Source organism: Sinocyclocheilus rhinocerous, unplaced genomic scaffold (genome assembly GCF_001515625.1).
Source record: "Sinocyclocheilus rhinocerous isolate Xijiao unplaced genomic scaffold, SAMN03320098_v1.1 scaffold499, whole genome shotgun sequence".
In the NCBI taxonomy this organism is placed as follows: Eukaryota; Metazoa; Chordata; class Actinopteri; order Cypriniformes; family Cyprinidae; genus Sinocyclocheilus; species Sinocyclocheilus rhinocerous.
In genome coordinates, this window is record NW_015637156.1 from 1900848 (window position 1) to 1928247 (window position 27400).

At 35.6% G+C, this 27400-nt stretch overlaps 1 protein-coding gene across 1 annotated transcript in view; it reads left to right on the plus strand.

Moving 5' to 3' along the window:
* arhgef2a (Rho guanine nucleotide exchange factor (GEF) 2a) overlaps positions 1 to 26450 on the plus strand; it is a 49865-nt gene extending 23415 nt beyond the window's left edge. Inside the window, exons 8-28 of the mRNA XM_016563650.1 lie at positions 645 to 807; positions 7814 to 7881; positions 8072 to 8135; positions 8319 to 8448; positions 8949 to 9058; positions 13126 to 13269; positions 13921 to 14171; positions 14610 to 14735; positions 16759 to 16876; positions 17678 to 17926; positions 18360 to 18436; positions 18588 to 18763; positions 19709 to 19776; positions 20157 to 20345; positions 21207 to 21305; positions 21416 to 21465; positions 21912 to 21953; positions 22887 to 22937; positions 23046 to 23357; positions 23530 to 23707; positions 25065 to 26450. Coding sequence (XP_016419136.1) covers positions 645 to 807; positions 7814 to 7881; positions 8072 to 8135; positions 8319 to 8448; positions 8949 to 9058; positions 13126 to 13269; positions 13921 to 14171; positions 14610 to 14735; positions 16759 to 16876; positions 17678 to 17926; positions 18360 to 18436; positions 18588 to 18763; positions 19709 to 19776; positions 20157 to 20345; positions 21207 to 21305; positions 21416 to 21465; positions 21912 to 21953; positions 22887 to 22937; positions 23046 to 23357; positions 23530 to 23707; positions 25065 to 25135 — 2736 coding nt within the window. The 3' untranslated portion in view covers positions 25136 to 26450. The remainder of the gene's footprint in view (positions 1 to 644; positions 808 to 7813; positions 7882 to 8071; positions 8136 to 8318; positions 8449 to 8948; positions 9059 to 13125; positions 13270 to 13920; positions 14172 to 14609; positions 14736 to 16758; positions 16877 to 17677; positions 17927 to 18359; positions 18437 to 18587; positions 18764 to 19708; positions 19777 to 20156; positions 20346 to 21206; positions 21306 to 21415; positions 21466 to 21911; positions 21954 to 22886; positions 22938 to 23045; positions 23358 to 23529; positions 23708 to 25064) is intronic.
* Positions 26451 to 27400: the final 950 nt, after the last annotated feature.

Here is a 27400-nt window from a genome sequence, read left to right on the forward strand (position 1 = left end):
CCTATTAGATTGTGTCCACAAAGACCCTCAGAGGGTGAAAGAGAGGACAAACGCAGAAAAAAATAGAAACCAACTTATCAAACTAGGCATGTACGTAACCAAGACACACAAATAGATGAAGTAAATCTCAGAAATGAGAGCCATTGTTTGCTTAAACCACATGAGTGACTTTTTATAGTGGCTGATAGGGTTCATTTGTCTTTCCCTTAAACGCTGATTAGCAAAGATTAGCTTTTCCAATGAAAACCAGTTCACAGGCATGAATGTGCTGTATGTTTTCATGATGAAATCTTTTACCGGTGAATACAGGCCTTCTAGACATTCAATATGGCCATTGTTGGAAGTATGTGTTCTTCCGAAACGGTGTTGCAAGTTCTCTTTTGACTTGGTTGTTTCCCTGTTCGTGAACTCAGCCTGTACCAGTTCGGCAGATGAATCGGTTACACAATAGAATCTGAGCTGCAATAGTGTCATCATTGTCTGTTTCTGTGAGTGTCGCTTGTTCTTTGACCAGCTCAAAGTTTGTTTGTTTGTTTTTCGTACAATGATACTATGCTAATTTCTGGTGGAGATATTTTAAATATATACATATATAATGATGGCAATCGTGATTGATTTATTCTGAGTTTTTGTGTTTCGATTAGAATAAAGAGAAGGAGCGCATGAGGGAGCGGGAGAGAGAAGCCAGAGATCGAGAGGCGCGCTACAGTAATGGCCACCTCTTCAACTCTCTCACCGTGTCTGGAACAACGCTCTGCTCGGCCTGCAACAAGAGCATCACCGCTAAGGAGGCCCTCAGCTGCCCGAGTGAGTCACACACACACATACACATACATCACACTCAAAACCCACAAAGTGCACCAGTAATCCTGTCTGCCAAGTTTAAGCAAATAATGGATTGCAGTTAAGTAGTTGCTAGGCTTTTGCCAGTCTAGGGGACATTTACACAACACCATTTTCAACTAAAAACAGAAAATGTTTTATACATTTTGGCTGTTCGTTCACACGACTATTGCGTTTTGGGGGGTCTGAAAACACAAGCTTTTGAAAACAGTTTCAAAGTTCAAGATTTTGCGTGGGCGCCAATAGCCTTGTGGGCAGTGCGCTGACATATAGCGTCGTTGCGCTACGGGCGTCCCGAGTATGATTCTCGGCTCGTGGACCTTTCCTGATCCCGCCCCCTCTCTCTCCCACTTCACTTCCGGTCGCTACTTAACTGCCCTATCAAAGTAAATGCAAAAATGCCAATAAATAAATAAATAGATAAAAACAAAATGCAAGATTTTGAAAATAATATTATTATTATCATCTCTGTGTAAACTACAAAAATGTGAATTTGTGAAATTGGTGATGTCATACACATGCAATGCTGACAATGTTGTCATCTGTATGCAAAACATTAAAAAAGAAAAGAAAAGGAAAAACACTACCTTTTTAATACAGTCGCTGTCATGTAAACATACCATAAGTAGTCAGTCCTCAGGTCTCTATGATATTATGGTTTTTGTTATCCCTTCAACAAAATTCTATGGGAGTTTTTTTTTTTTTTTTTACTAATTTTGTCACTAAAACACTAAAAAAGTAATAGCATTCCTCTTCCAAAAAGCTGGCGTTTGTTCATCAATGATGATAGGATGTTGTGGATGTTTGTTGCCATGCGTTTACTGAGGTGTTCTGGGCAGTTTTAGCATGTTGCTATGTACTTGCTAGGGTGTCCTGAATGGTTTTTTCATGTTCTTATGCGGTTGCTAGGGTTTTGAAATGCCTGGTAGTCTAAAAAGCTGATTCCTGAGTCTACAGGATATTCTATTTTCTTACCCTCATCTGATTTTTTTTCATTATTTTCATAGGCTACATTCACACTGCAGGAAAATGTGGCCCAAATAAATTTTTTTGCTCATACTGTATGTGATTCAAATCATTTAGTTTCATGATGTGTGAACAGCACAAACCACATGGAATCTGGTCTTTTAGGCTATATTCACACTGCGAGTCTTAGTGCACAATTCCGATTTTTGCTCAGAGCCAAGTTTTTTTTCCAAGTTTCCACAGATTTCCAATGTGAATGCGCAAAGAACGATACGAACTGGGTTTCCAGGTTTTCACAACAAAATCCACCCAATTGCTTCTCAAAACTAGTCCAAAACTAACCCAGTCATGTTCAGGGGGGTAAATATTGCGTTAGTGGGGTCACATCAACCCACAAAGTTGGAAAACAACACGCGGCAACAGTGGAAAAAGTAACCCAATTCCGCAGGAAAACTGTGGATTTGGCAACACTTGTGCAGCGCGCTGTCATACGGAAGTAAACACAGAGGACATAAAGTAAGCGATTATACGTTTATTTATAGTGTGATCTGCTGCAGAAGTCAGCCATGTGCGCAGGTAATATGAAAAATAAAGACAAGGATGTGACAAAAGGAAGCAGAGTTTTTAAAGTTTTATGATACAAGCCGTCATGTTTTGCTTGTATATAGTGTTGTCACTGTAATACTTATGAGTTCTGACACATAACACTTCCACTGATTACCTTTCGCAACTGTCTTGATAATTTTGGGTATGTAAAATCTTTGAAGTGTCTCCCGTCAGCGTGGAATTATGACGAATGTCGATCTAGAGTGACGTAAAAGTCGCTTGAATACTGACGTGATTGTTCACACTGCACGTATGCATGTACTGACCTGTATCGGATTAGTACCACATATGGAAGTGGCACAAATCGAAACTGAAAAGATCAGATTCCATGTGGTTTGTGCTGTTCACACTAGGGGTTGAACGACTTCTGATTTTTTAAAGTCGACTTTTATGTGATGAAAGTCGAGTCGAAGTCGACTAGTCGCTGATGACGTCATTAATGAACAAATAAGTCTGGAGCTGAGACTCGAACACCTTGTGCACAGATATGGCATATGACACAGTGCTGCCCACATGACTATTGCTTCTAAAACAGCTCATTTTTATCAGTTCTTTTGTCTTTAGGAGGTTATATTTCTCACAGATTTCTGCTCGTTCTAAATCAGATACAGATAAAGTAGCACAGTAAAGACTGCATTCATATGAATGCATTAGAAATATAATCTTACATGTCTTGTGGAGCGCTTTCAGAATATGCATTTATTTGTTTGTTTGGAAACAGAGTGTAAATGTGGAAGTCCTTCAAAGATTTCTTATCCTGTTGCGCCCTCTATAGGCGACGTCAAGCTTAAAGTGTCATGGCAGAGCATTGAAGTCGATTAGTCGGTGCAACCCCTAGTTCACACAGTTATGACAAAAACAGATCCGAGTTACATATTAGCAAAATAAATTGGATTTGGGCCACATTTGCCTGTAGTGTGAACGTAGCCTTCGATTCTGATTTGGGCCATATGTAGTACTATGTCTGATTCAGGTCAGATGTTTTGCAACGCGACCACAGTCTGAACAGCCAAAATGATATTCATGCAACTTTTACGTCACTCTAGATTGACATTCGTCATGATTCCGCTCTGTCGGGATTCACTTCAAATATTTTACATACCGGTATTTCTTAGATCACTCGTAAAGTTGAGAAGGTTGTCAGTGTAGAGACCAGAGTTGTTGTTTTGCAGTGTATTACAAAGACCGCTCTATATAAGGTAAACTTACTGGGTTGTTTCGTAAATAATAAAAAAAAAACTTTCATCCTTCTTATCGCCTACTAGGGATGGAACGATTACCAGTTTCACGATAAATCACGATAAAATGCCCTGACGGTTAGTATTACCGTTTAAAAGCCTACTTATGAATTCTCTGGCTTCCGCAACATATCAGCTTATAAACGAATGCGTAGTGGCCTCCGTGTTTACTTCCGTATGACAGTGCGGTTCATGCTATCTTGTTATAATTCTTTTGGCGGGCCATACAAAAAAATCGGATCTGAGCAATAAATCAGAATTGAGCACTAATGTTTGCAGTGTGAACATAGCCAAAGTCTGCCTGATAAAACACTTAGAAAGGTAACAGCATACCACCCCCCCAACCCAAACGAGCCAACTGATTGAAGGTATCATTCATGTAGGACTATCTTATAAATACGTATTTAGCTTTGAGCTGATATTTAATACTTACGGTTATGGATCTGAACACACCCTTAATGATAAGTATGAGCGGTAGTAATTGTGATTGGACACTAACGATTATAATTATAATAGCATTACCATTCTTGATTAATGTTTGCTTACATCCTCTGTTGATGAAAGCCCGAGAATAAATGCTCCTGACGAAACCCTAGGAGGAGCTTGTTTGCGATCCTGCCAATCACAACGCAGAGTCTATAAAAACAGCCGCTTACCTCACTCCTTCCGATGATTTTTCCCGCTTTCTTCCCCCATCCCAACTCCCCCGCTTTCTTTCCATGATTGTCTCCAGGACTTCAAGCTTGAGACGAACATAAGTCTCTTTATTACTTACAAGCCACACCTGTCTGCCCATTCCCTCTTTCACATTACATCTATGTGTTGCAGCACTGAACTGCTGTCTTGAGTCTTATTATGTGGTGGAGAGTATGTGGAATATTTTTAGTGGCTGTTCTACCACAGCATGCCAAGATAACACACACACACATACATACACACACACACACACACACACACACACACACCTTGAAGTTAGAGGTCTGGATAGTTTCTTCATGGTAGGCGTTTTCACACATTTCACCACATTCACTCACACACTGTGTGTGTGTGTGTGTGTGTGTGTGCGTGTGCATCATATATGCCTACATGATAAAATGCATGAAAAAAACATTTTACAGAGAGTAATATCCATTCTTCTCATTCTTAAAGGATACATTTGTGGCATAATGTTGATTAGACAATTTTCAGTTTTTATAAAGTCATGGTTCCAGCCAGGCATTTACAATAAGAGCAAACAGGGTGACGCACTTCAAGGGATTAAAAGCAGTCAAACGTTACTTTAGCTGTACAGATGTCTAAATTGATTGTTTCAATTCAAGGTGGATGAACTCATGGTTATTTGTCACATACGTCCAGTGTTTAAATTTTCTCCTTTTCTCCTTTTGTTTAAAGTTTCTTGACTTTTTGTTGTCATGCGGAAGAGTTGAAGTATTGAATCAAACTTTGCGCAGAGAGGGATAGTAGTGATTTATCACACTAGTCTCATCTTAATATGTATAATGTTTAAGTCTTGTTGTTATACTATCCAAGAACTGTGTATTTTACCTTTTAATTCTGTTGTGTTTTACTGTAACTATAATTTTAGCTGTTTTTTAAAGCTTGAGGAATGAGATAAAATTATTATGCTACAAATGCTGTCAATACAATTTAACGTGCATTAAGCCTGAACGATTCTTTTCAGCACATTTACATATAAATTCTGGTGCACTCTCCCACCCTTTCCTGTTTTGTTGTGCTTATCTCTCATTTCTTGTTCTCTGTTTTACTATTGTTTTTAGCTTCTTCCTTATTTTGTCATCATGATCAGATTTCAAGACCAGACAGTATGAGCTGCTCACTGATGAGCTGCTCTGTGCTCGGCTGCTCTGGTCTGGGTATTGATTGCACTGAGAGCTTGTGTGGGTATTGGAACATGTTGTTTGTTCCTCTGTACACAGCAAAGGCAGATGAACCGAACACCTTTGAGTGGGATCAGATTTACATTAGGTCTTAAAGTGAATTAGATAAATGTATAGGCTATGCATAAAGATGCTGTTTTATTTAATGTTTCGTAGATGAAATGGTAAAGGGAATAAGAATGTGAAAACTACATATTTGTTAAAATTAGCTTAGTGGGTTGCCTGAATGACTTGCAGAGTAATCGTTTTAAGGAAGCACTGGATAAAGGGCTGGTTTCACCTTGATCAGATGCACATGTTAGGGGGTGTTTACATCAGAAATGTTATTGCAATCAAAAACAGCTGGACGAAGCGCAGCGGAATGGAACAGAACACAGGAGTCGCTGTGGGTTTTAATATATTTTTAGCTCGATACGCCCTCTTAAAAACAAAACTCTGCTAAAGTGAGTCACAGTGCAACTGCAAAAGACATCTGTGTGCATACATAAGGCTGTAGCATTGGAGCTTAAAGAGCATGAATTTTATATTATGAACAGTCTGTCAGCTGAAGTGTATGTGTGTGTGTGTGTGTGTGTGTGTGTGTGTGTGTGAGAGAGAATAAAAAATATATACATATACCGTATACACACACACACACTAACATATAGACTATCGTTCAAAGATTTGGGGTCAATAAAACTTGAATGAAATTGATACTTTTATTCAGCAAGGATTCATTCAATCAAGCCAAAGGGAGCTTAAAGAGCATGAATTTTATATTATGAACAGTCTGTCAGCTGAAGTGTGTGTGTGTGTGTGTGTGTGTGTGTGTGTGTGTGTGTGTGTGAGAGAGAATAAAAAATATATACATATACCGTATACACACACACACACTAACATATAGACTATCGTTCAAAGATTTGGGGTCAATAAAACTTGAATGAAATTGATACTTTTATTCAGCAAGGATTCATTCAATCAAGCCAAAGTGACCTTTAGAATGTGACAAATATTTTCTAAGTAAATGCTGTTCTTTCTATACATCAAGAATCCTGAAACAAATGTATAACTGTTTCCACAAAAATATTAAGCAGAACATCTGTTTTCAACATTGATGATAATAATAGGAATTACTTTAGCACCAGATCAGCATATTAGAATGATTTCTGAAGGATCATGTGTCATTAAAGACTGGATTAATGGCTGCTAAAAATGAAGCATTGTACCACAGGCATATTCAAATAGAAAACACTTATTACTGTCTTTACTGTATTTTTAATAAAATAATTGCAGCCTTGATGAGAATTTTTGTAAAAACATCTAAAAATCCTACCGACCTCCAAATTTTGAATGACGAATATAGCAAAATGAACTATCTTTAATTCTCCTTGAGAGCAATGTGATTTAATAAAGAGCAAACTGAGAACTGCTTCTTAGATCTCAGTTCTGTCTGTGTTTGGCTTTGCCAAGACACCACATTTGAAATAAGTTATTTTTAAAGTGGACTTCTTAAAACGGACATTTCTACTGTAATTTATGTATTTTTTAAATAAAATGTTCCTCTTTGAGATGCACTGCTGCTCCTTGGGTGATTATTTTGACTCATGTAGGTGTGTGTTGTGGAGCATTCGGGCCAGGGAAACCCCGCCGGAGCCCCTGTCCCTCTTCCTTCCCAGCCACCCTCAAAACAGGAAGCAAAGCCGTTCTGAAACAATAGGGGTTCAGAGACAAAAGCAATACGCTGTAACCAGAGAAAATGCTCAGTGACTAGTAGCATGCTGTAAAGAAGATCTAGAACAAGCATTTTAACGCAGACATGGACAGGGGTCAAGAGGGAGAGAAAGAGAGGCAAAAACTGGGTATGGTACATCTGACATATCCTTGATTATTTGCTGTAATATTGAAAGGGAGATTAGAGTATGGATTAGAGGGATTTAGTTTTTTTGTATTTCCTTGCTGGAAAATCCATTGTAAGCCGCTAGCTTTGTTTGAAAACTCTGTGGTTGGTTTCTAGCTGGTTTAAGCTAATAGATCATGTTAGACTGACAATAAACCAGCTACTTATCAGTCTAACATAGTCAAGATTGTTTTTGGAACATAGTGGTAGGTCAACCAACTAATGACCAACTTGGACCAACCAGAAGTCAAATTGAAAGTTATGTTACTGAAAAGATCACAATCATCATTTATTACATTTGTGTGTACATGTGATTGTATGACGCTTATACTGTCTGATGACGAGATAAAATAACAGTGGTTTTCCTGCCTGCTCTTTTTTTTCAGCCTGTAACGTCACCATCCACAACCGCTGCAGGGACACGCTACCAAACTGTGTCAAAATGAAACAAAAGGTGGGATATTAGTGCACACACTTGTCACATGGTTTACTTGGATCATAGTCATGCAGACACTGGCTTTGATTGATGGTATGATGTAGAAGAAATTAATCAAAATTGGGTCAGTTTTCTTCATATGGTTTATTAAAAAGATTTAGTCTAAATGGGTCATAAATTTGATTTCTCTGTATGTGTGTCACAATAGCAACAGAAAATGGCGCTGATGAGGAACAATTCGGCCTATCAGAATGTGACGCTGAGGAATAAAGGTGAGGATGTGATGGAACCAAGTGCACTGTTTACATCTGGTATTAGCATGTCTGAGGTGATGTGTATCCTGTGACCGATTGTGATTAGATATCATTGAGAAGATTATGTGAATATGACTGACCAAAATTGAGTAATACCAGGTCTAAACATGACATTGCTCTCTTTGTTCTGCCTCTCTGAAGCCCATTTAAAGGAACGGCCAAGCTCTGCCATCTACCCATCAGACAGTCTTCGCCAGTCACTACTCGGGTCCCGTCGTGGGCGGTCTTCTCTCTTACTTTCCAAGAGCGTCTCCACCAATAACATTGCAGGGTGAGTGACACAAATGACAGACAGATGCATAAAATGGGGCTCTTATCTGTGGGCTATACCATCAAATCACTAAATGAACAAGTTCCTAGTTTATAAATACTGTACTGTAAAAAATGCAATTAAAAACACATTAATCTTGTGTCGTGAAATATCTGCTGTATATATAGAGAGAGACCATTCTCATGACTGTATTTTTCTGTATCTTTTTTTTTTTTTTGTATGTGTGTGTGTGTGTTTGTGGCTGTTTTAGTTTAATGTAAGCAGTTTTGTTTGAATGTTATATATTAGTCATTATGTTCACTTGATTTGAATTCATTTAATATATTTTTATTTAAATTTGTTGTGTGTATTTTTTTGTTTCTGTGGTGATTATGATGCCTGCCTCTCATTTTGTTGTTTTTTGTTTTGCTTTTTTTGTCTTTTGCATGTGATTGCATGCATATGTATACATCTGTTTGTATGCATGCACATGGTCCGTGTGTGTGTGCATGTGCGTGTAGGACTCTAAATGATGACTCTCCTCTGGGGCTGCGCAGGATCTTGTCTCAATCCACAGACTCACTCAACTTCAGGAGCAGAACCATGTCCATGGAGTCACTCAATGATGAGGGTAAACAGCACAACGGTTTCCAACATTAATAATAAGAAGAAATGTTATCAAATCAGCATATTAGAATAGTTTCCGAAGGATCATGTGACACTGTAATGTGAAGTAATAGCTGCTGAAAATTCAGGAATAAATGACATATTGTATTGTAATAAATGTAATGGTTTTCTATATTAAAATTTTTTAAAAAGTATTTTAAAATGGTAATAACAGTTCACAATATCAGGGCTCTACAGTGCGACCATTTCAGTCGCATTTGCTACTGCGTGCGACTATGAAAAAATATTTAGGAGCACCAGTGCGACTGACCAGATCTTCATCATACTTGTGATTGTGATCGCTGAGGGGAGCTTCAAAGGTTTCTACGTGTTTTTGCAGCATTGAGTAATGTATCACAGACATATCTCATGAATCCTTTCATAAGCAAAGTGTAGACGGTGTAAATAAAAGATTCATTGTGCAATGTAGAGAGCTTCGTTGATTATAAATGTGAGATCGCAATGGCAATGTGATTTAATAAAGAGCAAACTGAGAACTGCTTCTTAGATCTCAGTTCTGTCTGTGTTTGGCTTTGCCAAGACACCACATTTGAAATAAGTTATTTTTAAAGTGGACTTCTTAAAACGGACATTTCTACTGTAATTTATGTATTTTTTAAATAAAATGTTCCTCTTTGAGATGCACTGCTGCTCCTTGGGTGATTATTTTGACTCATGTAGGTGTGTGTTGTGGAGCATTCGGGCCAGGGAAACCCCGCCGGAGCCCCTGTCCCTCTTCCTTCCCAGCCACCCTCAAAACAGGAAGCAAAGCCGTTCTGAAACAATAGGGGTTCAGAGACAAAAGCAATACGCTGTAACCAGAGAAAATGCTCAGTGACTAGTAGCATGCTGTAAAGAAGATCTAGAACAAGCATTTTAACGCAGACATGGACAGGGGTCAAGAGGGAGAGAAAGAGAGGCAAAAACTGGGTATGGTACATCTGACATATCCTTGATTATTTGCTGTAATATTGAAAGGGAGATTAGAGTATGGATTAGAGGGATTTAGTTTTTTTGTATTTCCTTGCTGGAAAATCCATTGTAAGCCGCTAGCTTTGTTTGAAAACTCTGTGGTTGGTTTCTAGCTGGTTTAAGCTAATAGATCATGTTAGACTGACAATAAACCAGCTACTTATCAGTCTAACATAGTCAAGATTGTTTTTGGAACATAGTGGTAGGTCAACCAACTAATGACCAACTTGGACCAACCAGAAGTCAAATTGAAAGTTATGTTACTGAAAAGATCACAATCATCATTTATTACATTTGTGTGTACATGTGATTGTATGACGCTTATACTGTCTGATGACGAGATAAAATAACAGTGGTTTTCCTGCCTGCTCTTTTTTTTCAGCCTGTAACGTCACCATCCACAACCGCTGCAGGGACACGCTACCAAACTGTGTCAAAATGAAACAAAAGGTGGGATATTAGTGCACACACTTGTCACATGGTTTACTTGGATCATAGTCATGCAGACACTGGCTTTGATTGATGGTATGATGTAGAAGAAATTAATCAAAATTGGGTCAGTTTTCTTCATATGGTTTATTAAAAAGATTTAGTCTAAATGGGTCATAAATTTGATTTCTCTGTATGTGTGTCACAATAGCAACAGAAAATGGCGCTGATGAGGAACAATTCGGCCTATCAGAATGTGACGCTGAGGAATAAAGGTGAGGATGTGATGGAACCAAGTGCACTGTTTACATCTGGTATTAGCATGTCTGAGGTGATGTGTATCCTGTGACCGATTGTGATTAGATATCATTGAGAAGATTATGTGAATATGACTGACCAAAATTGAGTAATACCAGGTCTAAACATGACATTGCTCTCTTTGTTCTGCCTCTCTGAAGCCCATTTAAAGGAACGGCCAAGCTCTGCCATCTACCCATCAGACAGTCTTCGCCAGTCACTACTCGGGTCCCGTCGTGGGCGGTCTTCTCTCTTACTTTCCAAGAGCGTCTCCACCAATAACATTGCAGGGTGAGTGACACAAATGACAGACAGATGCATAAAATGGGGCTCTTATCTGTGGGCTATACCATCAAATCACTAAATGAACAAGTTCCTAGTTTATAAATACTGTACTGTAAAAAATGCAATTAAAAACACATTAATCTTGTGTCGTGAAATATCTGCTGTATATATAGAGAGAGACCATTCTCATGACTGTATTTTTCTGTATCTTTTTTTTTTTTTTGTATGTGTGTGTGTGTGTTTGTGGCTGTTTTAGTTTAATGTAAGCAGTTTTGTTTGAATGTTATATATTAGTCATTATGTTCACTTGATTTGAATTCATTTAATATATTTTTATTTAAATTTGTTGTGTGTATTTTTTTGTTTCTGTGGTGATTATGATGCCTGCCTCTCATTTTGTTGTTTTTTGTTTTGCTTTTTTTGTCTTTTGCATGTGATTGCATGCATATGTATACATCTGTTTGTATGCATGCACATGGTCCGTGTGTGTGTGCATGTGCGTGTAGGACTCTAAATGATGACTCTCCTCTGGGGCTGCGCAGGATCTTGTCTCAATCCACAGACTCACTCAACTTCAGGAGCAGAACCATGTCCATGGAGTCACTCAATGATGAGGGTAAACAGCACAACGGTTTCCAACATTAATAATAAGAAGAAATGTTATCAAATCAGCATATTAGAATAGTTTCCGAAGGATCATGTGACACTGTAATGTGAAGTAATAGCTGCTGAAAATTCAGGAATAAATGACATATTGTATTGTAATAAATGTAATGGTTTTCTATATTAAAATTTTTTAAAAAGTATTTTAAAATGGTAATAACAGTTCACAATATCAGGGCTCTACAGTGCGACCATTTCAGTCGCATTTGCTACTGCGTGCGACTATGAAAAAATATTTAGGAGCACCAGTGCGACTGACCAGATCTTCATCATACTTGTGATTTCTGTTTGTATGCATGCACATGGTCCGTGTGTGTGTGCATGTGCGTGTAGGACTCTAAATGATGACTCTCCTCTGGGGCTGCGCAGGATCTTGTCTCAATCCACAGACTCACTCAACTTCAGGAGCAGAACCATGTCCATGGAGTCACTCAATGATGAGGGTAAACAGCACAACGGTTTCCAACATTAATAATAAGAAGAAATGTTATCAAATCAGCATATTAGAATAGTTTCCGAAGGATCATGTGACACTGTAATGTGAAGTAATAGCTGCTGAAAATTCAGGAATAAATGATTGTATTGTAATAAATGTAATGGTTTTCTATATTAAAATTTTTTTAAAAGTATTTTAAAATGGTAATAACAGTTCACAATATCAGGGCTCTACAGTGCGACCATTTCAGTCGCATTTGCTACTGCGTGCGACTATGAAAAAATATTTAGGAGCACCAGTGCGACTGACCAGATCTTCATCATACTTGTGATTGTGATCGCTGAGGGGAGCTTCAAAGGTTTCTACGTGTTTTTGCAGCATTGAGTTTTAAAAAGCTTATAAAATAATTTTTTTTTGTTAAATTTGACATAAAAGATTACATACTTTTAATAAAGATAGAAAAATGCCATTACAAAGGTAAAAACAAAATTCTACTGTAAATCACTTTAAGGAGTCAAATATCACCTCGTAATGGGAAGGCTATTTTTTGATCAAATTTTGGTGCTCCTAAATTTTTGACTGTGCTCCTAAATTTTTTAAGTTAGGAGCACAAGTGCTCCTAAAAAGAAAAATAAGCGTAGAGCCCTGAATATTCACAATTTTTACTATATTTTTGATTCAAATAAATGCAGCCTTGGTGAGCATAAGAGACATTGTTGAAAAATATTAAACATTAAATCTTACTGGCCACAAACTTTTTAATAGTGATGTGTCTTATAAAGAATCAAAAAAAATATTTCCTATATGGTTAGGAAAATTAGAGCTACGTTTTTGATTGGTGTCATTGGCTGCTGTTCAGTTCACAAATTTCATGTCTGACCATCCTGTTTGCCTTAAAACTGAAGTTATAATACAGAAATGGTTATTATTATTCTTTCTCTTGCTTTTAGGAGAGGGCTACTTCACCTCTCTGCTGGATGATCTGGAGTATGAAGGCCGGGAATTTGAAGCAGATTCCTGGAGCATGGCGGTAGATTCCACCTACTTGCAGACCCACCGTAAAGATGTTATCAAGAGACAGGACGTCATCTATGGTTAGAAAATACACAGATCTAAGTCTAAAATCAAAGAACGTTTATGACTTTAAATGGGCCGTTGACTCTGAAACCTGATAAAGATGCTATTAATTGCTTTCATATAAACAGTAATGCCTGTCAGACAGACACTGTGTTTATTTTTTTAAGAATGAAAACGAGGCATTGAGGGATATATGTCTGTTGAAGTATGCTTTTAATGTCTTATATTAAAATATATAAAAATTCTATAAAATAACCAATAAATGGCCTATATTAAAATTCTATACTAATTTGTTGAACTTTAAATTTATGCATCACAATATTATATTGTGGATATTTACTCTCAGATTTGCTTAAGATTACATTTAAAAGTGATATTAAAGTATTATTAAAATAACTTTAAGAGAGTTTTAGATGACTGAAAAAATCATCTAAATATAAAAATGAAAGAAATTATCATGCACAGTGTTTTGTTGGCTGAACATTCGACACCAAGGTACACAGATGGTAGTACAGCAGATGGAATGAACTGTACTTCTACGCCTCACTACCTTTTTTTTCTTCACATCAAATTAAATAAGTTGTCCACCCTTAAAAAGGACATTTATTTGAGCTACATGTCCAACAAAGGCCCATTAAATGTTAACAACCTTTCCGATGTCATTTCAGAGCTGATCCAGACGGAGCTCCATCACGTTCGGACGCTGCGGATCATGGATGGTGTGTTCAGGCGGGGTATGCTGGAGGAGGTGCAGCTGGAGCTGGGGGTTGTGCATGCACTGTTCCCCTGCCTGGAGCGCCTGTTGACGCTTCACACGCACTTCCTCACACAGCTGCTCGAACGACGCGCTCAAAGCCTGCAACCTGACAGCACAAACAATTTCACCATCACTCAGATCAGCGATTTGCTAATACAACAGGTAGGAGTGCGATTGTTAGTTAAGGTGGACGGAACAGGGAATAAATGCATTTGGTTACATTTGGCCTGCCTTAAGTGATTTTGGATGAACGTGTCTGTTTTAATTGCCAGTTTAAAATGTGTCATACAAATTAGAGCTTTCAATTAAATGCATTAATGTAAAAAAATAAACAGTTAGTCATGGAACAGTGCAACAAATTGGAATGGGTCTGTTTTTGAAACACTTTACTTGAAACAGATTTCATTGCAAATACATGGTTTTGAATGAGAAAAGCATAATGTCATGATGTAGAGGCAGTGAAAAGTCAAAAAGAAAGAAAAAGTGACAAATGGAAATTGAAACGTCATTCTCTCCGAGTGTATGAGATTGGGAGGCTGAAAGCTTTCAGGTTTCAGGGAGCAAAATGTTCACAGTGCACTGTCTTTGTGTGTACGTCAGTTCTCAGGTCAGAGCGCTGACGAGATGCTGAAGGTGTATTCTGAGTTCTGCAGTCGTCATATGAAGGCCGTCAAACTCTACAAAGAGCTGCTGGCCAGAGACAAGAGACTGCAGCTCTTTATACGGGTAAGAACGAGAGAGACTGACGAGGGTGTTTGCCGTCCAGGTGCGTCTTGTGTTTGCATAACCGGGTCAGGTGTTGTCTTGTGTGTTGCTAGTGGGAGGACAGAGTGGTACTGAGTGATGAATGATGGTGGGCTGGTAGATTAATGGTTTAAATGCCTGCAAACTCTCATAGATGTGTGAATCATCAGATTTCCAGGTATTATGGTCGTGTTTGGCACTTGTGCATTATTTTAGTTGTAATAGCTTAGTATGGGGCTGTCACGATAACAAAACCAGTGACATGTCATGATTTTCGATACCAAAGCAAAACGCATATGCTATTGAATGCACTCCTTTTATTTAAAAAGTTAAATATTGTCAGAGCAGTGGTGTGGAAGGTGACCCAGGGTCATGTGTGCACTTTCTTTTCAAAATCTTGGCTTTCCTATTTAATAAAGAGAAAAAGGCAAGTTTTAAATATTAATAATTTAGGGATACACCAGCAGAAAACCTATGTCCAATTCTTGTCAGTGCCTGATATGATTAACTTCTCTCCGATATTGGTAAATTATTTCAGCATAAAAGGCTATTTTCATGGCAAAACAAAATTACTTTAAAAGATTCTGACCAAAATTAAATTGTATACTATATTGTATATTGCTATATTATTTATATATTTATTAAATATTACTATATTATTTATATATTTATTATATATTACTATAAAATGTTAAAACATTTTGTCTGATACTATTAAATAATTTTATAAATTGATAACATTATTCATTTTAATAGTATTTATTTATTTATTTATTTATTTTTACATTTGTTTTCTTACCATGTCGGCATCAAAGGCTATTTTCATGGCAAGATCAAAGTATTTTAAAACAAAGAAATACTGGCTAAAATGAAAATGTGTACAATATTAAATATTTTCTAAATATAAAATAATCACAAATAAATGTAAATATGCTTTAAAAGGTACAAGTGAATTTAGGCATTACAACATTAGAATGTACAGTATAAAAAAATGGATGTTCACTTGAAAAGTTTTCGGTTACACTTTATTTTAGGGTGTCCATGTTACAGTGTAATTATACATTTAAGTACTGAGTAATATTAATTAACTACACGTACTTACTATATGTGACCCTGTACCACAAAATCAGTCATAAGTGTCAATGTTTCGAAATTGAGATTTATACATCATCTGAATAAATAAGCTTTCCATTGACGTATGGTTTGTTAGGATATGACGATATTTGGCCGAGATACAACTATTTGAAAATCTGGAATCTGAGGGTGCAAAAAAAATCGAAATATTAAGAAATATTTAGATTTCTAAATATTTAAAGTTGTCCAAATGAAGTTCTTAGCAATGCATATTACTAATCAAAAATTACGTTTTAATATATTTACAGTAGGAAATTTACAAAATATCTTCATAGAACATGAACTTTACTTAATATCCTAATGATTTTTGGGATAAAAGAAAAATCAATAATTCTGACCCATACAATGTATTTTTGGCTATTGCTACAAATATACCCCAGCGACTTAAAACTGGTTTTGTGGCCCAGGGTCACATATGGTTAGGGTTTGGTTTAGGGTTACTGGCATGTAATTATGCATAATTTATTGTTATTATAATAGTAAGTACATGTAACGTGTAACAAGGACACCGTAAAATAAAGTGTTACCAAGTTTTCAAGTATTTTTACTAAATGTTGTTACAGATTTACAGAATTCTACTTAGAAATTAATATTTTAGTCATTAAATATTTGCTTGGTTATTAAATAATAATATTTTAGTCATTAAATATTTGCTTTGCACATAAATTAGTTCTAGCTCATTAGACATGACGTTATGGTATCTGTCTAAAATCAGTTTCCTGAGCAGGTGCCTTCATACACAAATCTGGCTGACCGGGCATAACAGCTGCTGTAGATTTTGGACACAACTTTAAACTGTGTGTGTAGAAATATAGCACACAGAGGCAGAAACCGTTAACAGTCCATTTGTCATTGTCTTTGTCGCTCTCAGAGGGTGAGTCGGGGTCCTCTACTGCGTCGTCACGGGTTCCAGGAGTGCATCCTATTGGTCACTCAGCGCATCACGAAATACCCCGTCCTGTTGCAACGTATCTATGATAATACCAAAGGTAAGACACAAGCATATAAATGTCGCCAGTGTCAATAATGACTGTATTTAAACAGCTGCTCACCTCCGGCCTTCCTCCCATGGTCTATAACTTTTCAGTGTCCCTTTAAAAAAAAATATATATTATTTTATATATATATATATATACATATATATATATATATATATATATATATATATATATATATATATATATATATATATATATATATATATATATATATATATATATATATATATATATATATATATATATATATATATATATATATATATATATATATATATATATATATATATATATATATATATATATATATATATATATATATATATATATATATATATATATATATATATATATATATATATATATATATATATATATATATATATATATATATATATATATATATATATATATATATATATATATATATATATATATATATATATATATATATATATATATATATATATATATATATATATATATATATATATATATATATATATATATATATATATATATATATATATATATATATATATATATATATATATATATATATGTGTGTGTGTATGTATGTATGTATATATATATATATATATATATATGTGTGTATATATATAAATAAAATATATGTGTGTATATATATAAATAAAATATATGTAAAATATATATGTATATATATATATATGAATTTTTAAAAAAATGAAAAATATGTATTATATACACATGTGTCATAAAATGCCCCTGGTTATGGACTTTGTAGACTGACTATTGTATGTAACAATGCAGACAATCCAGAGGAAGCTGCAGGTCTGTCTCAGGCGCTGTCTTGTATACGGGAGCTGCTCTGTTCGGTGGACCAGCAAGTGTTGGAGCTTGAAAGGACACAGCGGCTGCAAGAGATCCGATCCAGGGTCGACCCGCGGGCCGAGGCCAAACTCCGCTCCGGAGCCCTGTTCAGACCGGCCGAACTGCTCCGCAGGCAGCTGATACACGAAGGCACGCTGCTCTGGAAAACGCCCAGCTCTCGCCTCAAAGGTAGTGAAGACTGAGGCTGTTTATGAGGAAGTGTGATGTGATACATGTCTGTGTGAGAGGGAGAGAGACACACGTGCTATTGTATTAGCTGACATGTAATGTGCTGTGGGTGTTTGAATGTACAGAATTTCCCGTTTTATTTATTTATTTAGTTTCCATTTAGTTTGTTGAAGTATTAAAATAACTAAGACCTATAAAGACCTATACAGACATAATAAACTCAGACATAATGTAACTAAAATTAAAATAAATAACAAATACAAATAATACAAATCAAATGACAATAGTTTATCAGTAATCCTAAAAAATAACACTGCCAAACACACATGCTAAAAAACAACAACTTACTTACAACTAGTAAGAAATGGTTATAAAAACTGAAACAGAAGCGAAACAAGTAATAGGATAAGTAATAGTTTTCTTTGTGTTCTAGATGTTCAGGTTATGCTGATGACTGATATTCTAGTATTCTTGCAAGAGAAAGATCAACGGTTCATCTTTGCCAGTTTGGTAAGTTACTTTGCAATTAAGTATTTAACTTTTCCATGTAACTGTGATACTGTGAAGCGATTCGTTTGTGAAACACTACAACTATCTCTTTAGTTGTACACTAAAGAGATAGTGTACAACACTATCTCTTTTCTTCTCATTCTCTCTGTAGGATAAATCTGCTGTGGTCTCACTGCAGAGTCTCTTGGTCCGAGACATAGCCAATCAGGAGCGAGGCTTGTTCCTGATCAGCAGTGAGTCTAGCCCACCTGAAATGTACGAGCTCTATGCGGCATCTAAAGATGACAGAAACACCTGGATACGGCTCATACAGCAAACCATCAGCAGGTACATGCATGCAAATACATCAGTCCACACAGCACTCGAAGCTGCCATTTGACTTTTTAGGCATCTCTGTTTTTGCAGTTGAATGGAAAATCCCATGAAAGCTCTTTTCTGTATTGTTCCTTTGTATTTTCTTTTGAATCAGGACATTTTGAAGGGATATGTCAGTTCTGTGGGAAGCTTGACTTGCCAATAGCCTTTGTTTACATTACAGCTCAGCAAAAACAAACTTGACAGCTTGCAAGGGACTCCTTCCCAAAAATATAGAAAAGATACCATTTATACTATGTTGAAAAAAATTGTAAGAGTGATATTACAGAGGCAATAATGTCAAATTCAGTATTTATTTATTTATTAGTAAGTACTATTATTATTATTATATTTATAATTATACTGAATAATTTAATAATAGTTATTAATAGTAGTAATTGTTATTTTATTATTCATATTAATAATAATAATAATAATAATGTGCTATTATATTATTCATATAATTATTTTTTTTAAATATTATTATTATTAGTTATTAATAATTATCATTAATAAATATGTATATTTATGTTATTTTTCCCCCCCTTTTTTTTACTCAACATTTTTTTTGCTAATACCCCCTTGCTGCCCCCTGGGAGTCCCCGGACTGCAGCTTTAAAACCCCCTGGTATACAGTGACACTTTCAAAATGAATACATTCTAACAACTTCCTTCAGAAAAAAATTTATTAGCAAAGAAAGTACAAGCACTGGCAATATTTTCAGTTTCATTCAAAAACTGTATAGAGTGACTTATACTTTTGGTCTATTTTCCCAGAAAACATTTTAAATTTGTACTTGTTAAAAGCAGGGACACGAGTGTATAGATGACTGCAGTGTTAACTGACATCCACTAAAATGCACTAATCTACCATTTCTAATGGTCATTCTCATTTACTGTCATTGTTTTGTCACACAGCTGTCCATCAAGAGAAGAATTCCCTCTGATAGAAACAGAGGACAAGGCCCTTCTGCGAAGACTCAGAGGTTTGCTTTAAACACTAACGCATACACATTCACACTCCCAACACTGGGACAAACATGTTTTCATTCAGATTGTTTTTCAAAAGATGAATCACTACAGTGTGTTAAGCATTGAAGGATTAAAAGAAGCATTTTAAAAAGCTCAAAAGAGCTCTTTCACCCATCTGTCAGATCAGTCGGTTACCTATCACAAGACATTTTTTCAAAACAAACGAGCTAGCTAGTAAAAAAACAAGTCGTCTTGACATATACAGATTTTTATGTGTTTTGACATCTTTACACAGAATTTGAAGGAGGAACAAAGCCACTATCTTGAGTGTAAAGAAGCTGACGTTGGTGTTTTATTCAAACAAGCACTTTGTTCCTCCTTCTCTGTGTTTCAGCTGATATCCAGCAGAAGGACAGGGAGGTGTTAGAGCTGCTTCAGGAGCGGGTCACCCTGTTCTCTGACTTGGCGGAGGTCATGGGAGGTTATGAGGTCATGCTGCCGTCCTGTTCCAGAAACCTGTTCAGAGCCGAGTCTCCTCAGGCGCCTCACGGGGAACAGCTGCTCACACAGGCCATAACTGAGGGTAAGACAGACAGGATGTTACATTCAGGGCTAAAGCAGGGCGTTCCACCTGTATGAGGCTGGTTTCACCCTCTAGTGTGTATTTATTTCACCGCCCATGTTAATAGGTTAAAGTATTCACACTATGAGTAAGCAGTGCATGACCACAGAAAAGAAGGTTAGAGTCCAAGACTGCTTTTGCCATGCGAGTCGATAAGGGAATTTATTTATTTATTTATTTTTTTTTTTCGAAAAGCACAACTATAAAAATGTACAAATATCCAAATAAAAGCTTTGAAGATTCAGCATCTTAGCAATTAATAAATCGGCACAGCATCTGAATAAATAAATGACAGATTTCATTAGTGAAAACAGAAGCATTTTCAAATATATTTCAGACAGTATTTTTAGTTATATATGTTTAGTTCACAGAGATTAAAAATCTGAAATATCTTGGAAATATTAAAATATATATTTCTAACATTTTAAATTATTGTCTGAAAAATGTTCAGATATCTGTATAAAAGCATTGAGGTTTTGGCATTGTAGCAATTAAAAATGTTTTAAATATATAAAATATTGACCCATGCTCTGAATAAATAAATTTGTTGGTTTTTTTTAATGTTTGTTTTTAGTTTGTGTAGATTAAATATCTTTAAATATCTTAAAATTAATTGAAAATATATAAATAAAATAATAACAAAAAATATTAATATAATAAAATTCATACTTGCTGCCAGTATATCTCTGTCTCTTTTTATTTAAACAAAAAAAGTTTAATATTCTTTTTTTTCCTATTTTGGAAAGTTCACAGACCATTTTAGCTAAATCTTCAATAATATCTTGTAAAATGTCATGATGTACTTTTTCTCACTCTCTGCAGTGGACAGATTGACAGAGCTGTTATTAGGGTCCAGTTTTGAGGTTCCTCTGCCCTGCAGTTTCAACGGCCATCACAACCACACTGGAGCGCTAGTAATCAGTAGGTGTCAAATACACAACACGCGGTATGTAAATGAATGTGCTTTTTGTGTGTCTGATTGGCCAAATATACCTTTTTATCTAACCATTGTGCTTCCTCCATTCTTCTAGATGGACAAGAGGTATTAGTCAATGGCTCTCAGGAGAACCAAGCTGCTCAGGTACACAAAACTAACGTTGTTTTGTAAGAAAATATGCTTATATATCTATGTTAGTGAGTTGTTTATCACACTTCTCTGACATCCAGCATTGCCTGCTTCATAAAATGTAATAATTCACATTGTAACATAGTTACTTCAGACAACATAACATAGCACATAGTAAGATGGTTTGATGCTATTGCTGAGTTTTTATGTAATGCTGAAAAAAAATTTGTCATTTTAAGCCCATCTGAAACTAGCAGGTTTCCATAGCAACCTGAATCTACCAAAAACTCTCCATCACGACTCGCCACTGGTGCTTGAATTCTGCGCTTCATCTCCCTTTTCATCGACACATAGCAAGACAGTGCTTTTCAACGTGTGCTGACAAATGAAAGCTTTTTGAATTAATTTGCTGATTCAGAATTTTGATTGTGTGAATAATGCAGAAACCCTATTCTCTACAGGATGGTAATGGGAATCAAATGGAGGACAAGACACCAAGTGAGGTACCGACATTTAGGCTTATTGTGTGCTATGTAGGGATGTGCCGAGTGCATATCAGCGCATATATATGGGCTGATATTAATGATAACTGATTATTTAACATTTCGCTTTAGAATTCTTTAAACTGACTAGAGTGACTAGCAAATTAATAAAAACAAAGCACACTTACACACACAATAGCTTGCGATTAAATGCTTAGAATATGGATTTTGCAATACATAAAGACAATGTGAAAAACTCGTTAACTTTTGCTTTTAATTTACTGACAAATTAGAAGTTCGAAAGTTTGGGATCAGTAACTTTATTATTATTATCAAATTAATACTTTCATTCAGCGAGGATGCATTAAGTTGATCAAAGACGTTTGTAACGTTACAAAAGCTTTTTATTTCAAATAAATGCTGTTTTTTTTAACTCTATTCATCAATGAATCCTGAATCTATTCATGAATATCCTTTTTTGCAAAAAACTAATTAAAGAGCGCTGCACAACTATTTTCAACATTGTTATTATTAATAATAACTGTTTCTTGAGCAACAAATCAGCATATTAGAATGATTTCTGAAGGATCATGTGACACTGAAGACTGGAGTAACGGCTGCTAACAAATTCAGCTTTGCATTCACAGAAAGAAATTATATTTTAAAATACATTAAAATAGAAAAGTTATTTTAAATTATAAACCAATGCAAAGCATGGTCCATAACAAGATTAGGTGAAATGATCAGCTGTAATTCCATTATTGGTATGAATTAGTTTTTAAATTTTACCAGTTATATGCAAAAAAATATTGCCCTCCACTACACTGTGCATCACTAGCCTCCTATAAATATTACAAGGACACCCAAATTTCCAGGCTTATATGGACTAGTGTGTGTATTTATATATTTAAATTATTATTTTTATTAATATCTATAATGTCTTTTGTGTTTCAGGAGGTGTCACAGAGGCTGGTGAATCTCAGTGCTCAGTTACACGCTCTGCAGGTATGTGTGCATTGCAAAATATATTTGTCAGATATTCTTCTAAGCACTGACGTCCAAACGGGATCCAAAATGAATTGTCAGTGAGGCCAAAAACTCATCCTCTCCTAGGGTGTGGTGATACGACAGGACTCCATCTTAGAGCTCTGCCGACGAGAGAGCTCCGTCTCCCCGGCCACCGCAGGGGTTCGTACGGTGCGCTCCCTGTCCCGGGATGGAGCGAGTGACGGTGGCTCTCTGGGAGAGCTGGCCCTGCTTCAACGGCAGCACAGTCTGCTGCAGGAGGAGCTGGGACGCCTCAGAGGAGCCGAGGGCAAACTCAGGGACAGCGAGAGAGCCAGAGCCCAGCTGGAGAAACAGCTCAGGGATCTTAAGACCACTAGCGCCGCTCTAGGGGATGGAGCTGGAAGTGCAGGCTCACAGGTGAGTTCATTTTACAGTATTTAGTAAGCTTTTAGTCTAAATCAGAATTTAAATTCATTTTTGCACCCAGAAGCAAAGATTGTCAAACACCACATGACACATACTAAAGTATGCAAGAGCTACAATGTTGTAGCTCCCAAATCTCATTCGCTTCTCATTTTCTCTTTTCAAGGCCCCATCAACTCGCAGAGAGAGCGATGCCGACCCTAATACTGACACCCCATTGGCTAGCCAGGAATCAATGGACCAATCAGATGGCCTGCAGGAATGCAGTGATGTGGAAGTGGATGTGATATCTGATGACGACGAGGTGGATTCGAGGGTGTCTCCCCGTTCAGAAAGTCCCAGAGGTCTGTAGAATGACACAGAAGGACATTATTAGAACCGATATGAATACATATACACAGATATAAATATAATATATAAATAAATAAATGTATAATGTATTTATAATAGATATAATATAAAATTATAATTTATAACAAAAATAAATGCATATATACAGATATAAATATTGTGTGTGTATGTATGTATTCATAATTAAATAATATAAAATATTATATAATAATATGAATATATGTACATACATAAAAATGTATCACATATTTATAATTGATATAATATAAAATGATAATATATAACAAATATAAATGCATATATACAGATAAATATTATGTATGTATGTATGTATTCATAAGTAAATAATATATAATAATATGAATATATGTATATATAATTATATGAATATACATATTTTATATATTTTTATACACACACATATATATATATATATATATAATTCAAATAATATGTATGTATATATGTATTTAAAATAATATAATAATGTATTAATGTAAATATAATAATATATATTATTATATGGCTACATATCAAATAAATACATTAATTTACAATACATTTACATTAACAGTAAATAATTATACATTAAATATTGAAATTATTATATGAGGGGGAAGAAAAGATACAAGAGATTAGCGCAATGTAGGAAACTGGTTGCCAGGGAGTTTGTTGCTCTGATTTTGTTCCTTTTTTATATGAAACGATTACATATTTAACAGACAGTCTGCGTAGATGTGCTTCACCTAGAACGCTGTAAACTTTGGCCCTTTGTAACACTAACAGCAGCCTACACACGATTATGCAACCAATGTGCACAACACACATACACATTGAATTATCATATTAAACCTTCCACACTCACCCACACATACACAAAGGTACACAAACTGTCAAACACACACTAAACTCTGTCAGACAGGAGAACCTCCTTATGCATAAATGTAGATTTTTTTCAATTTAGTCTATTATTTGTAGGCATGTGTGGTAAAAAAATTGGTTAAAAAATTATATAAATGTATAGCTTTTTTACCCATTGCTTATTTTGGGGATCTGACATGATTGCAGTTCCTAAAGGTTACAGGCCATCTGTCCATTAAAATAATTTACTTTCCAAAGGCAATTGTAACTCGCATTTGGCTTATCAAGTGTTAATCTTGAATAAATTTACAGTGCACATTCTAGATATAAATTATATCGTCAGGAAGCAATTTATTTCATCCAGATCATTTGGTAAAATTCCAAAGCATCTGAACTGAAAACTGCCTCATTTCTGTGTGTAATGTCTAAATACAGTTTCATTTTTCAGTATTCTTTTACTTAATTGTTTTTTCTCTTCATCTTCTACAGATCTGCAGGACATTCCTGAAGAGAGTGAATCCGCTACAGACCCTCGGGACCGTGAGGCCTCACACTGCTAATGTTTTTTCAATTCTCTACCCAAGACTGGCCTGTTGTCTGATGGAACAGACTATAGACTCCATGAGCAGGTCTTCCTCTGAACAGGGAAGGGTCTTGAGTAGTTTATGAATATTCATTTCATTATATACATACAGTATTTAGTTGTATCCAGTAATTTTGCTTACAGCTTCTGTGTGGCCGTTTATGACATGTTAATATTCAACATGTCTTCTCCTTGGGATCCAATCATATGGCTTTTGACATCCACGGACCAATAAGGAAATGCCAAAGCATCGTGATGGAGATGGAGTCAGACAGATAATGGGACTTTGCACTTGATAGCAGCATGAAACAGTCTTGGGATTCTTTAAGAATATTAAGATCAACCAAATCAACCAAACATAACTGATCCAGCTCAAGGGTACCGGCAGAAAGCAGTCAAATTGATGTACTGTATGTGAAAACTCATCACAATGCTTTGTACCAATTCTACACATGCTGGAGCACGCAAAACCAGAATAGAGCTTCTGTTTCTTTTTTTTTTGTCTGTGAGAGGTCATTGTAAAAAAATGTCTCTTTCTTGTGCTTTATTTTAAATTTATTTATTTTCCTTTATTTTAAATGAAAAGTTAAATTGTCTCTCGAGCATGTCGAAGCAGTTAGAAAGAAGCCATAACTTGAAATATACCAACATAATAGACTGCGACCAAAACTACTGGCTATAGAACAGAAAAAAAACTATTTTCAGAGACTTGAGGGATTTTTTATGAAGGAATTATATTGCAGTTAAAGCAATATATAGAAATATATTTACATCTATAGCAGAGAACTTAATAAACCCAGGAAGGTTATTATGATTGAGTATTATGATATTATAAATGGTTCCTCAGCCCACAGTGTGTGTTAACGGGGAATACTTTGTAAATATAAGATTTATTGACTAAAATAGATCAGATCACCAAAATCTGCCAGTAACGCCGACAACATTTGATGTGTCTTACTACAGTTCTGCTTATGTTTAAATTTTGCTTAAGAATGTTTTTTGCAATTACTTGACTGTGTGCCAAAATTCGCTTGGCTGAATAATGCTGAGATGTATTATGCTTTTATTTTAGTCCAACATTTCAGGAAGCAATGTCTTAGAAATTATTGTAAGATGATGTTCTTCATGGTTTGAAGTAACTATAAGAAACATAGGATTTACCGAAGTCACACATCAAAATGTTTGTATGGAAAATAAATGACGGAAACATTGTTGAAGTGTTCATACAGTGTTTCAGATATACTGAAGTGGATATAGAATACTGTTGAAGAATTAAAAGCGTTGATATACAACATCATCGGGATTGGTTTATTCTCTTTCATTTGTGTGTGAGTAAATCAAAGCGAAAAGTGTGATCAAATTAGTCAACTTTAATGTTAAAGGAACGGTTCACCCAAAAATGAAAATTGTCATCATTTACTCAACCTTAAGTTGTTCCAAATCTGTATGAACACAAATGAAGATTTCTTTAACCAAATAGTTGCTGGTAGCCATTCACTCCCATTGTATTTTTTAATAAATGTCTTTTTACATTCAACAGAAGAAACTCATACAGGTTTGGGTGAATTGTCCCTTGAATACCAAAGTCCTCGATGGTCATTCTCACTACAGTCTGATCTCATGAGAAAACTATTTTATGTTGTGATAATTGGTGGCGAATTTGTACAGTACGATTTGATTCATAAGATTTTTAGAAAAACTAGACCTGAAGGTCCACCCCTAATACTAACCGTCAGTGAGGCATAAGCAAATTGTATAAAAAATTATGAATGAGATGAAACAAATTTATTTAAATTCGACACCAATATGCCAAAACATAAATTCTGATTTGCCATGAGAGTGTGTTTGTATAAAACCTTTGGGATAAGCTGTGGGGCAGGGTTTGTGCTGCAATTGACCAATCAGAATTGAGTATTCCAGAGATCTCTGATATTTCCACAGCTACACACAAACAGATTTTGTATGTTTCTATCCTTATTTTAATAATAAAACGTGTACATTTAAATTCATATGTGCATTTACATATCCATCTGAATCCAGATCTTTGTCTCTGGCTAGCAGCTAAAAACAATGTCAGCCAAGGGACGAGTATTATTAGCTTGGTGGCACAGGCAGCATAGCTGGCATTCAGACACACACACACACACACACACATGTACTACCTCATCTATCACTTCACTGTCCTAAACAGTGTTGGGGGTAACGCATTACAAGTAACGCGAGTTACGTAATCAGATTACTT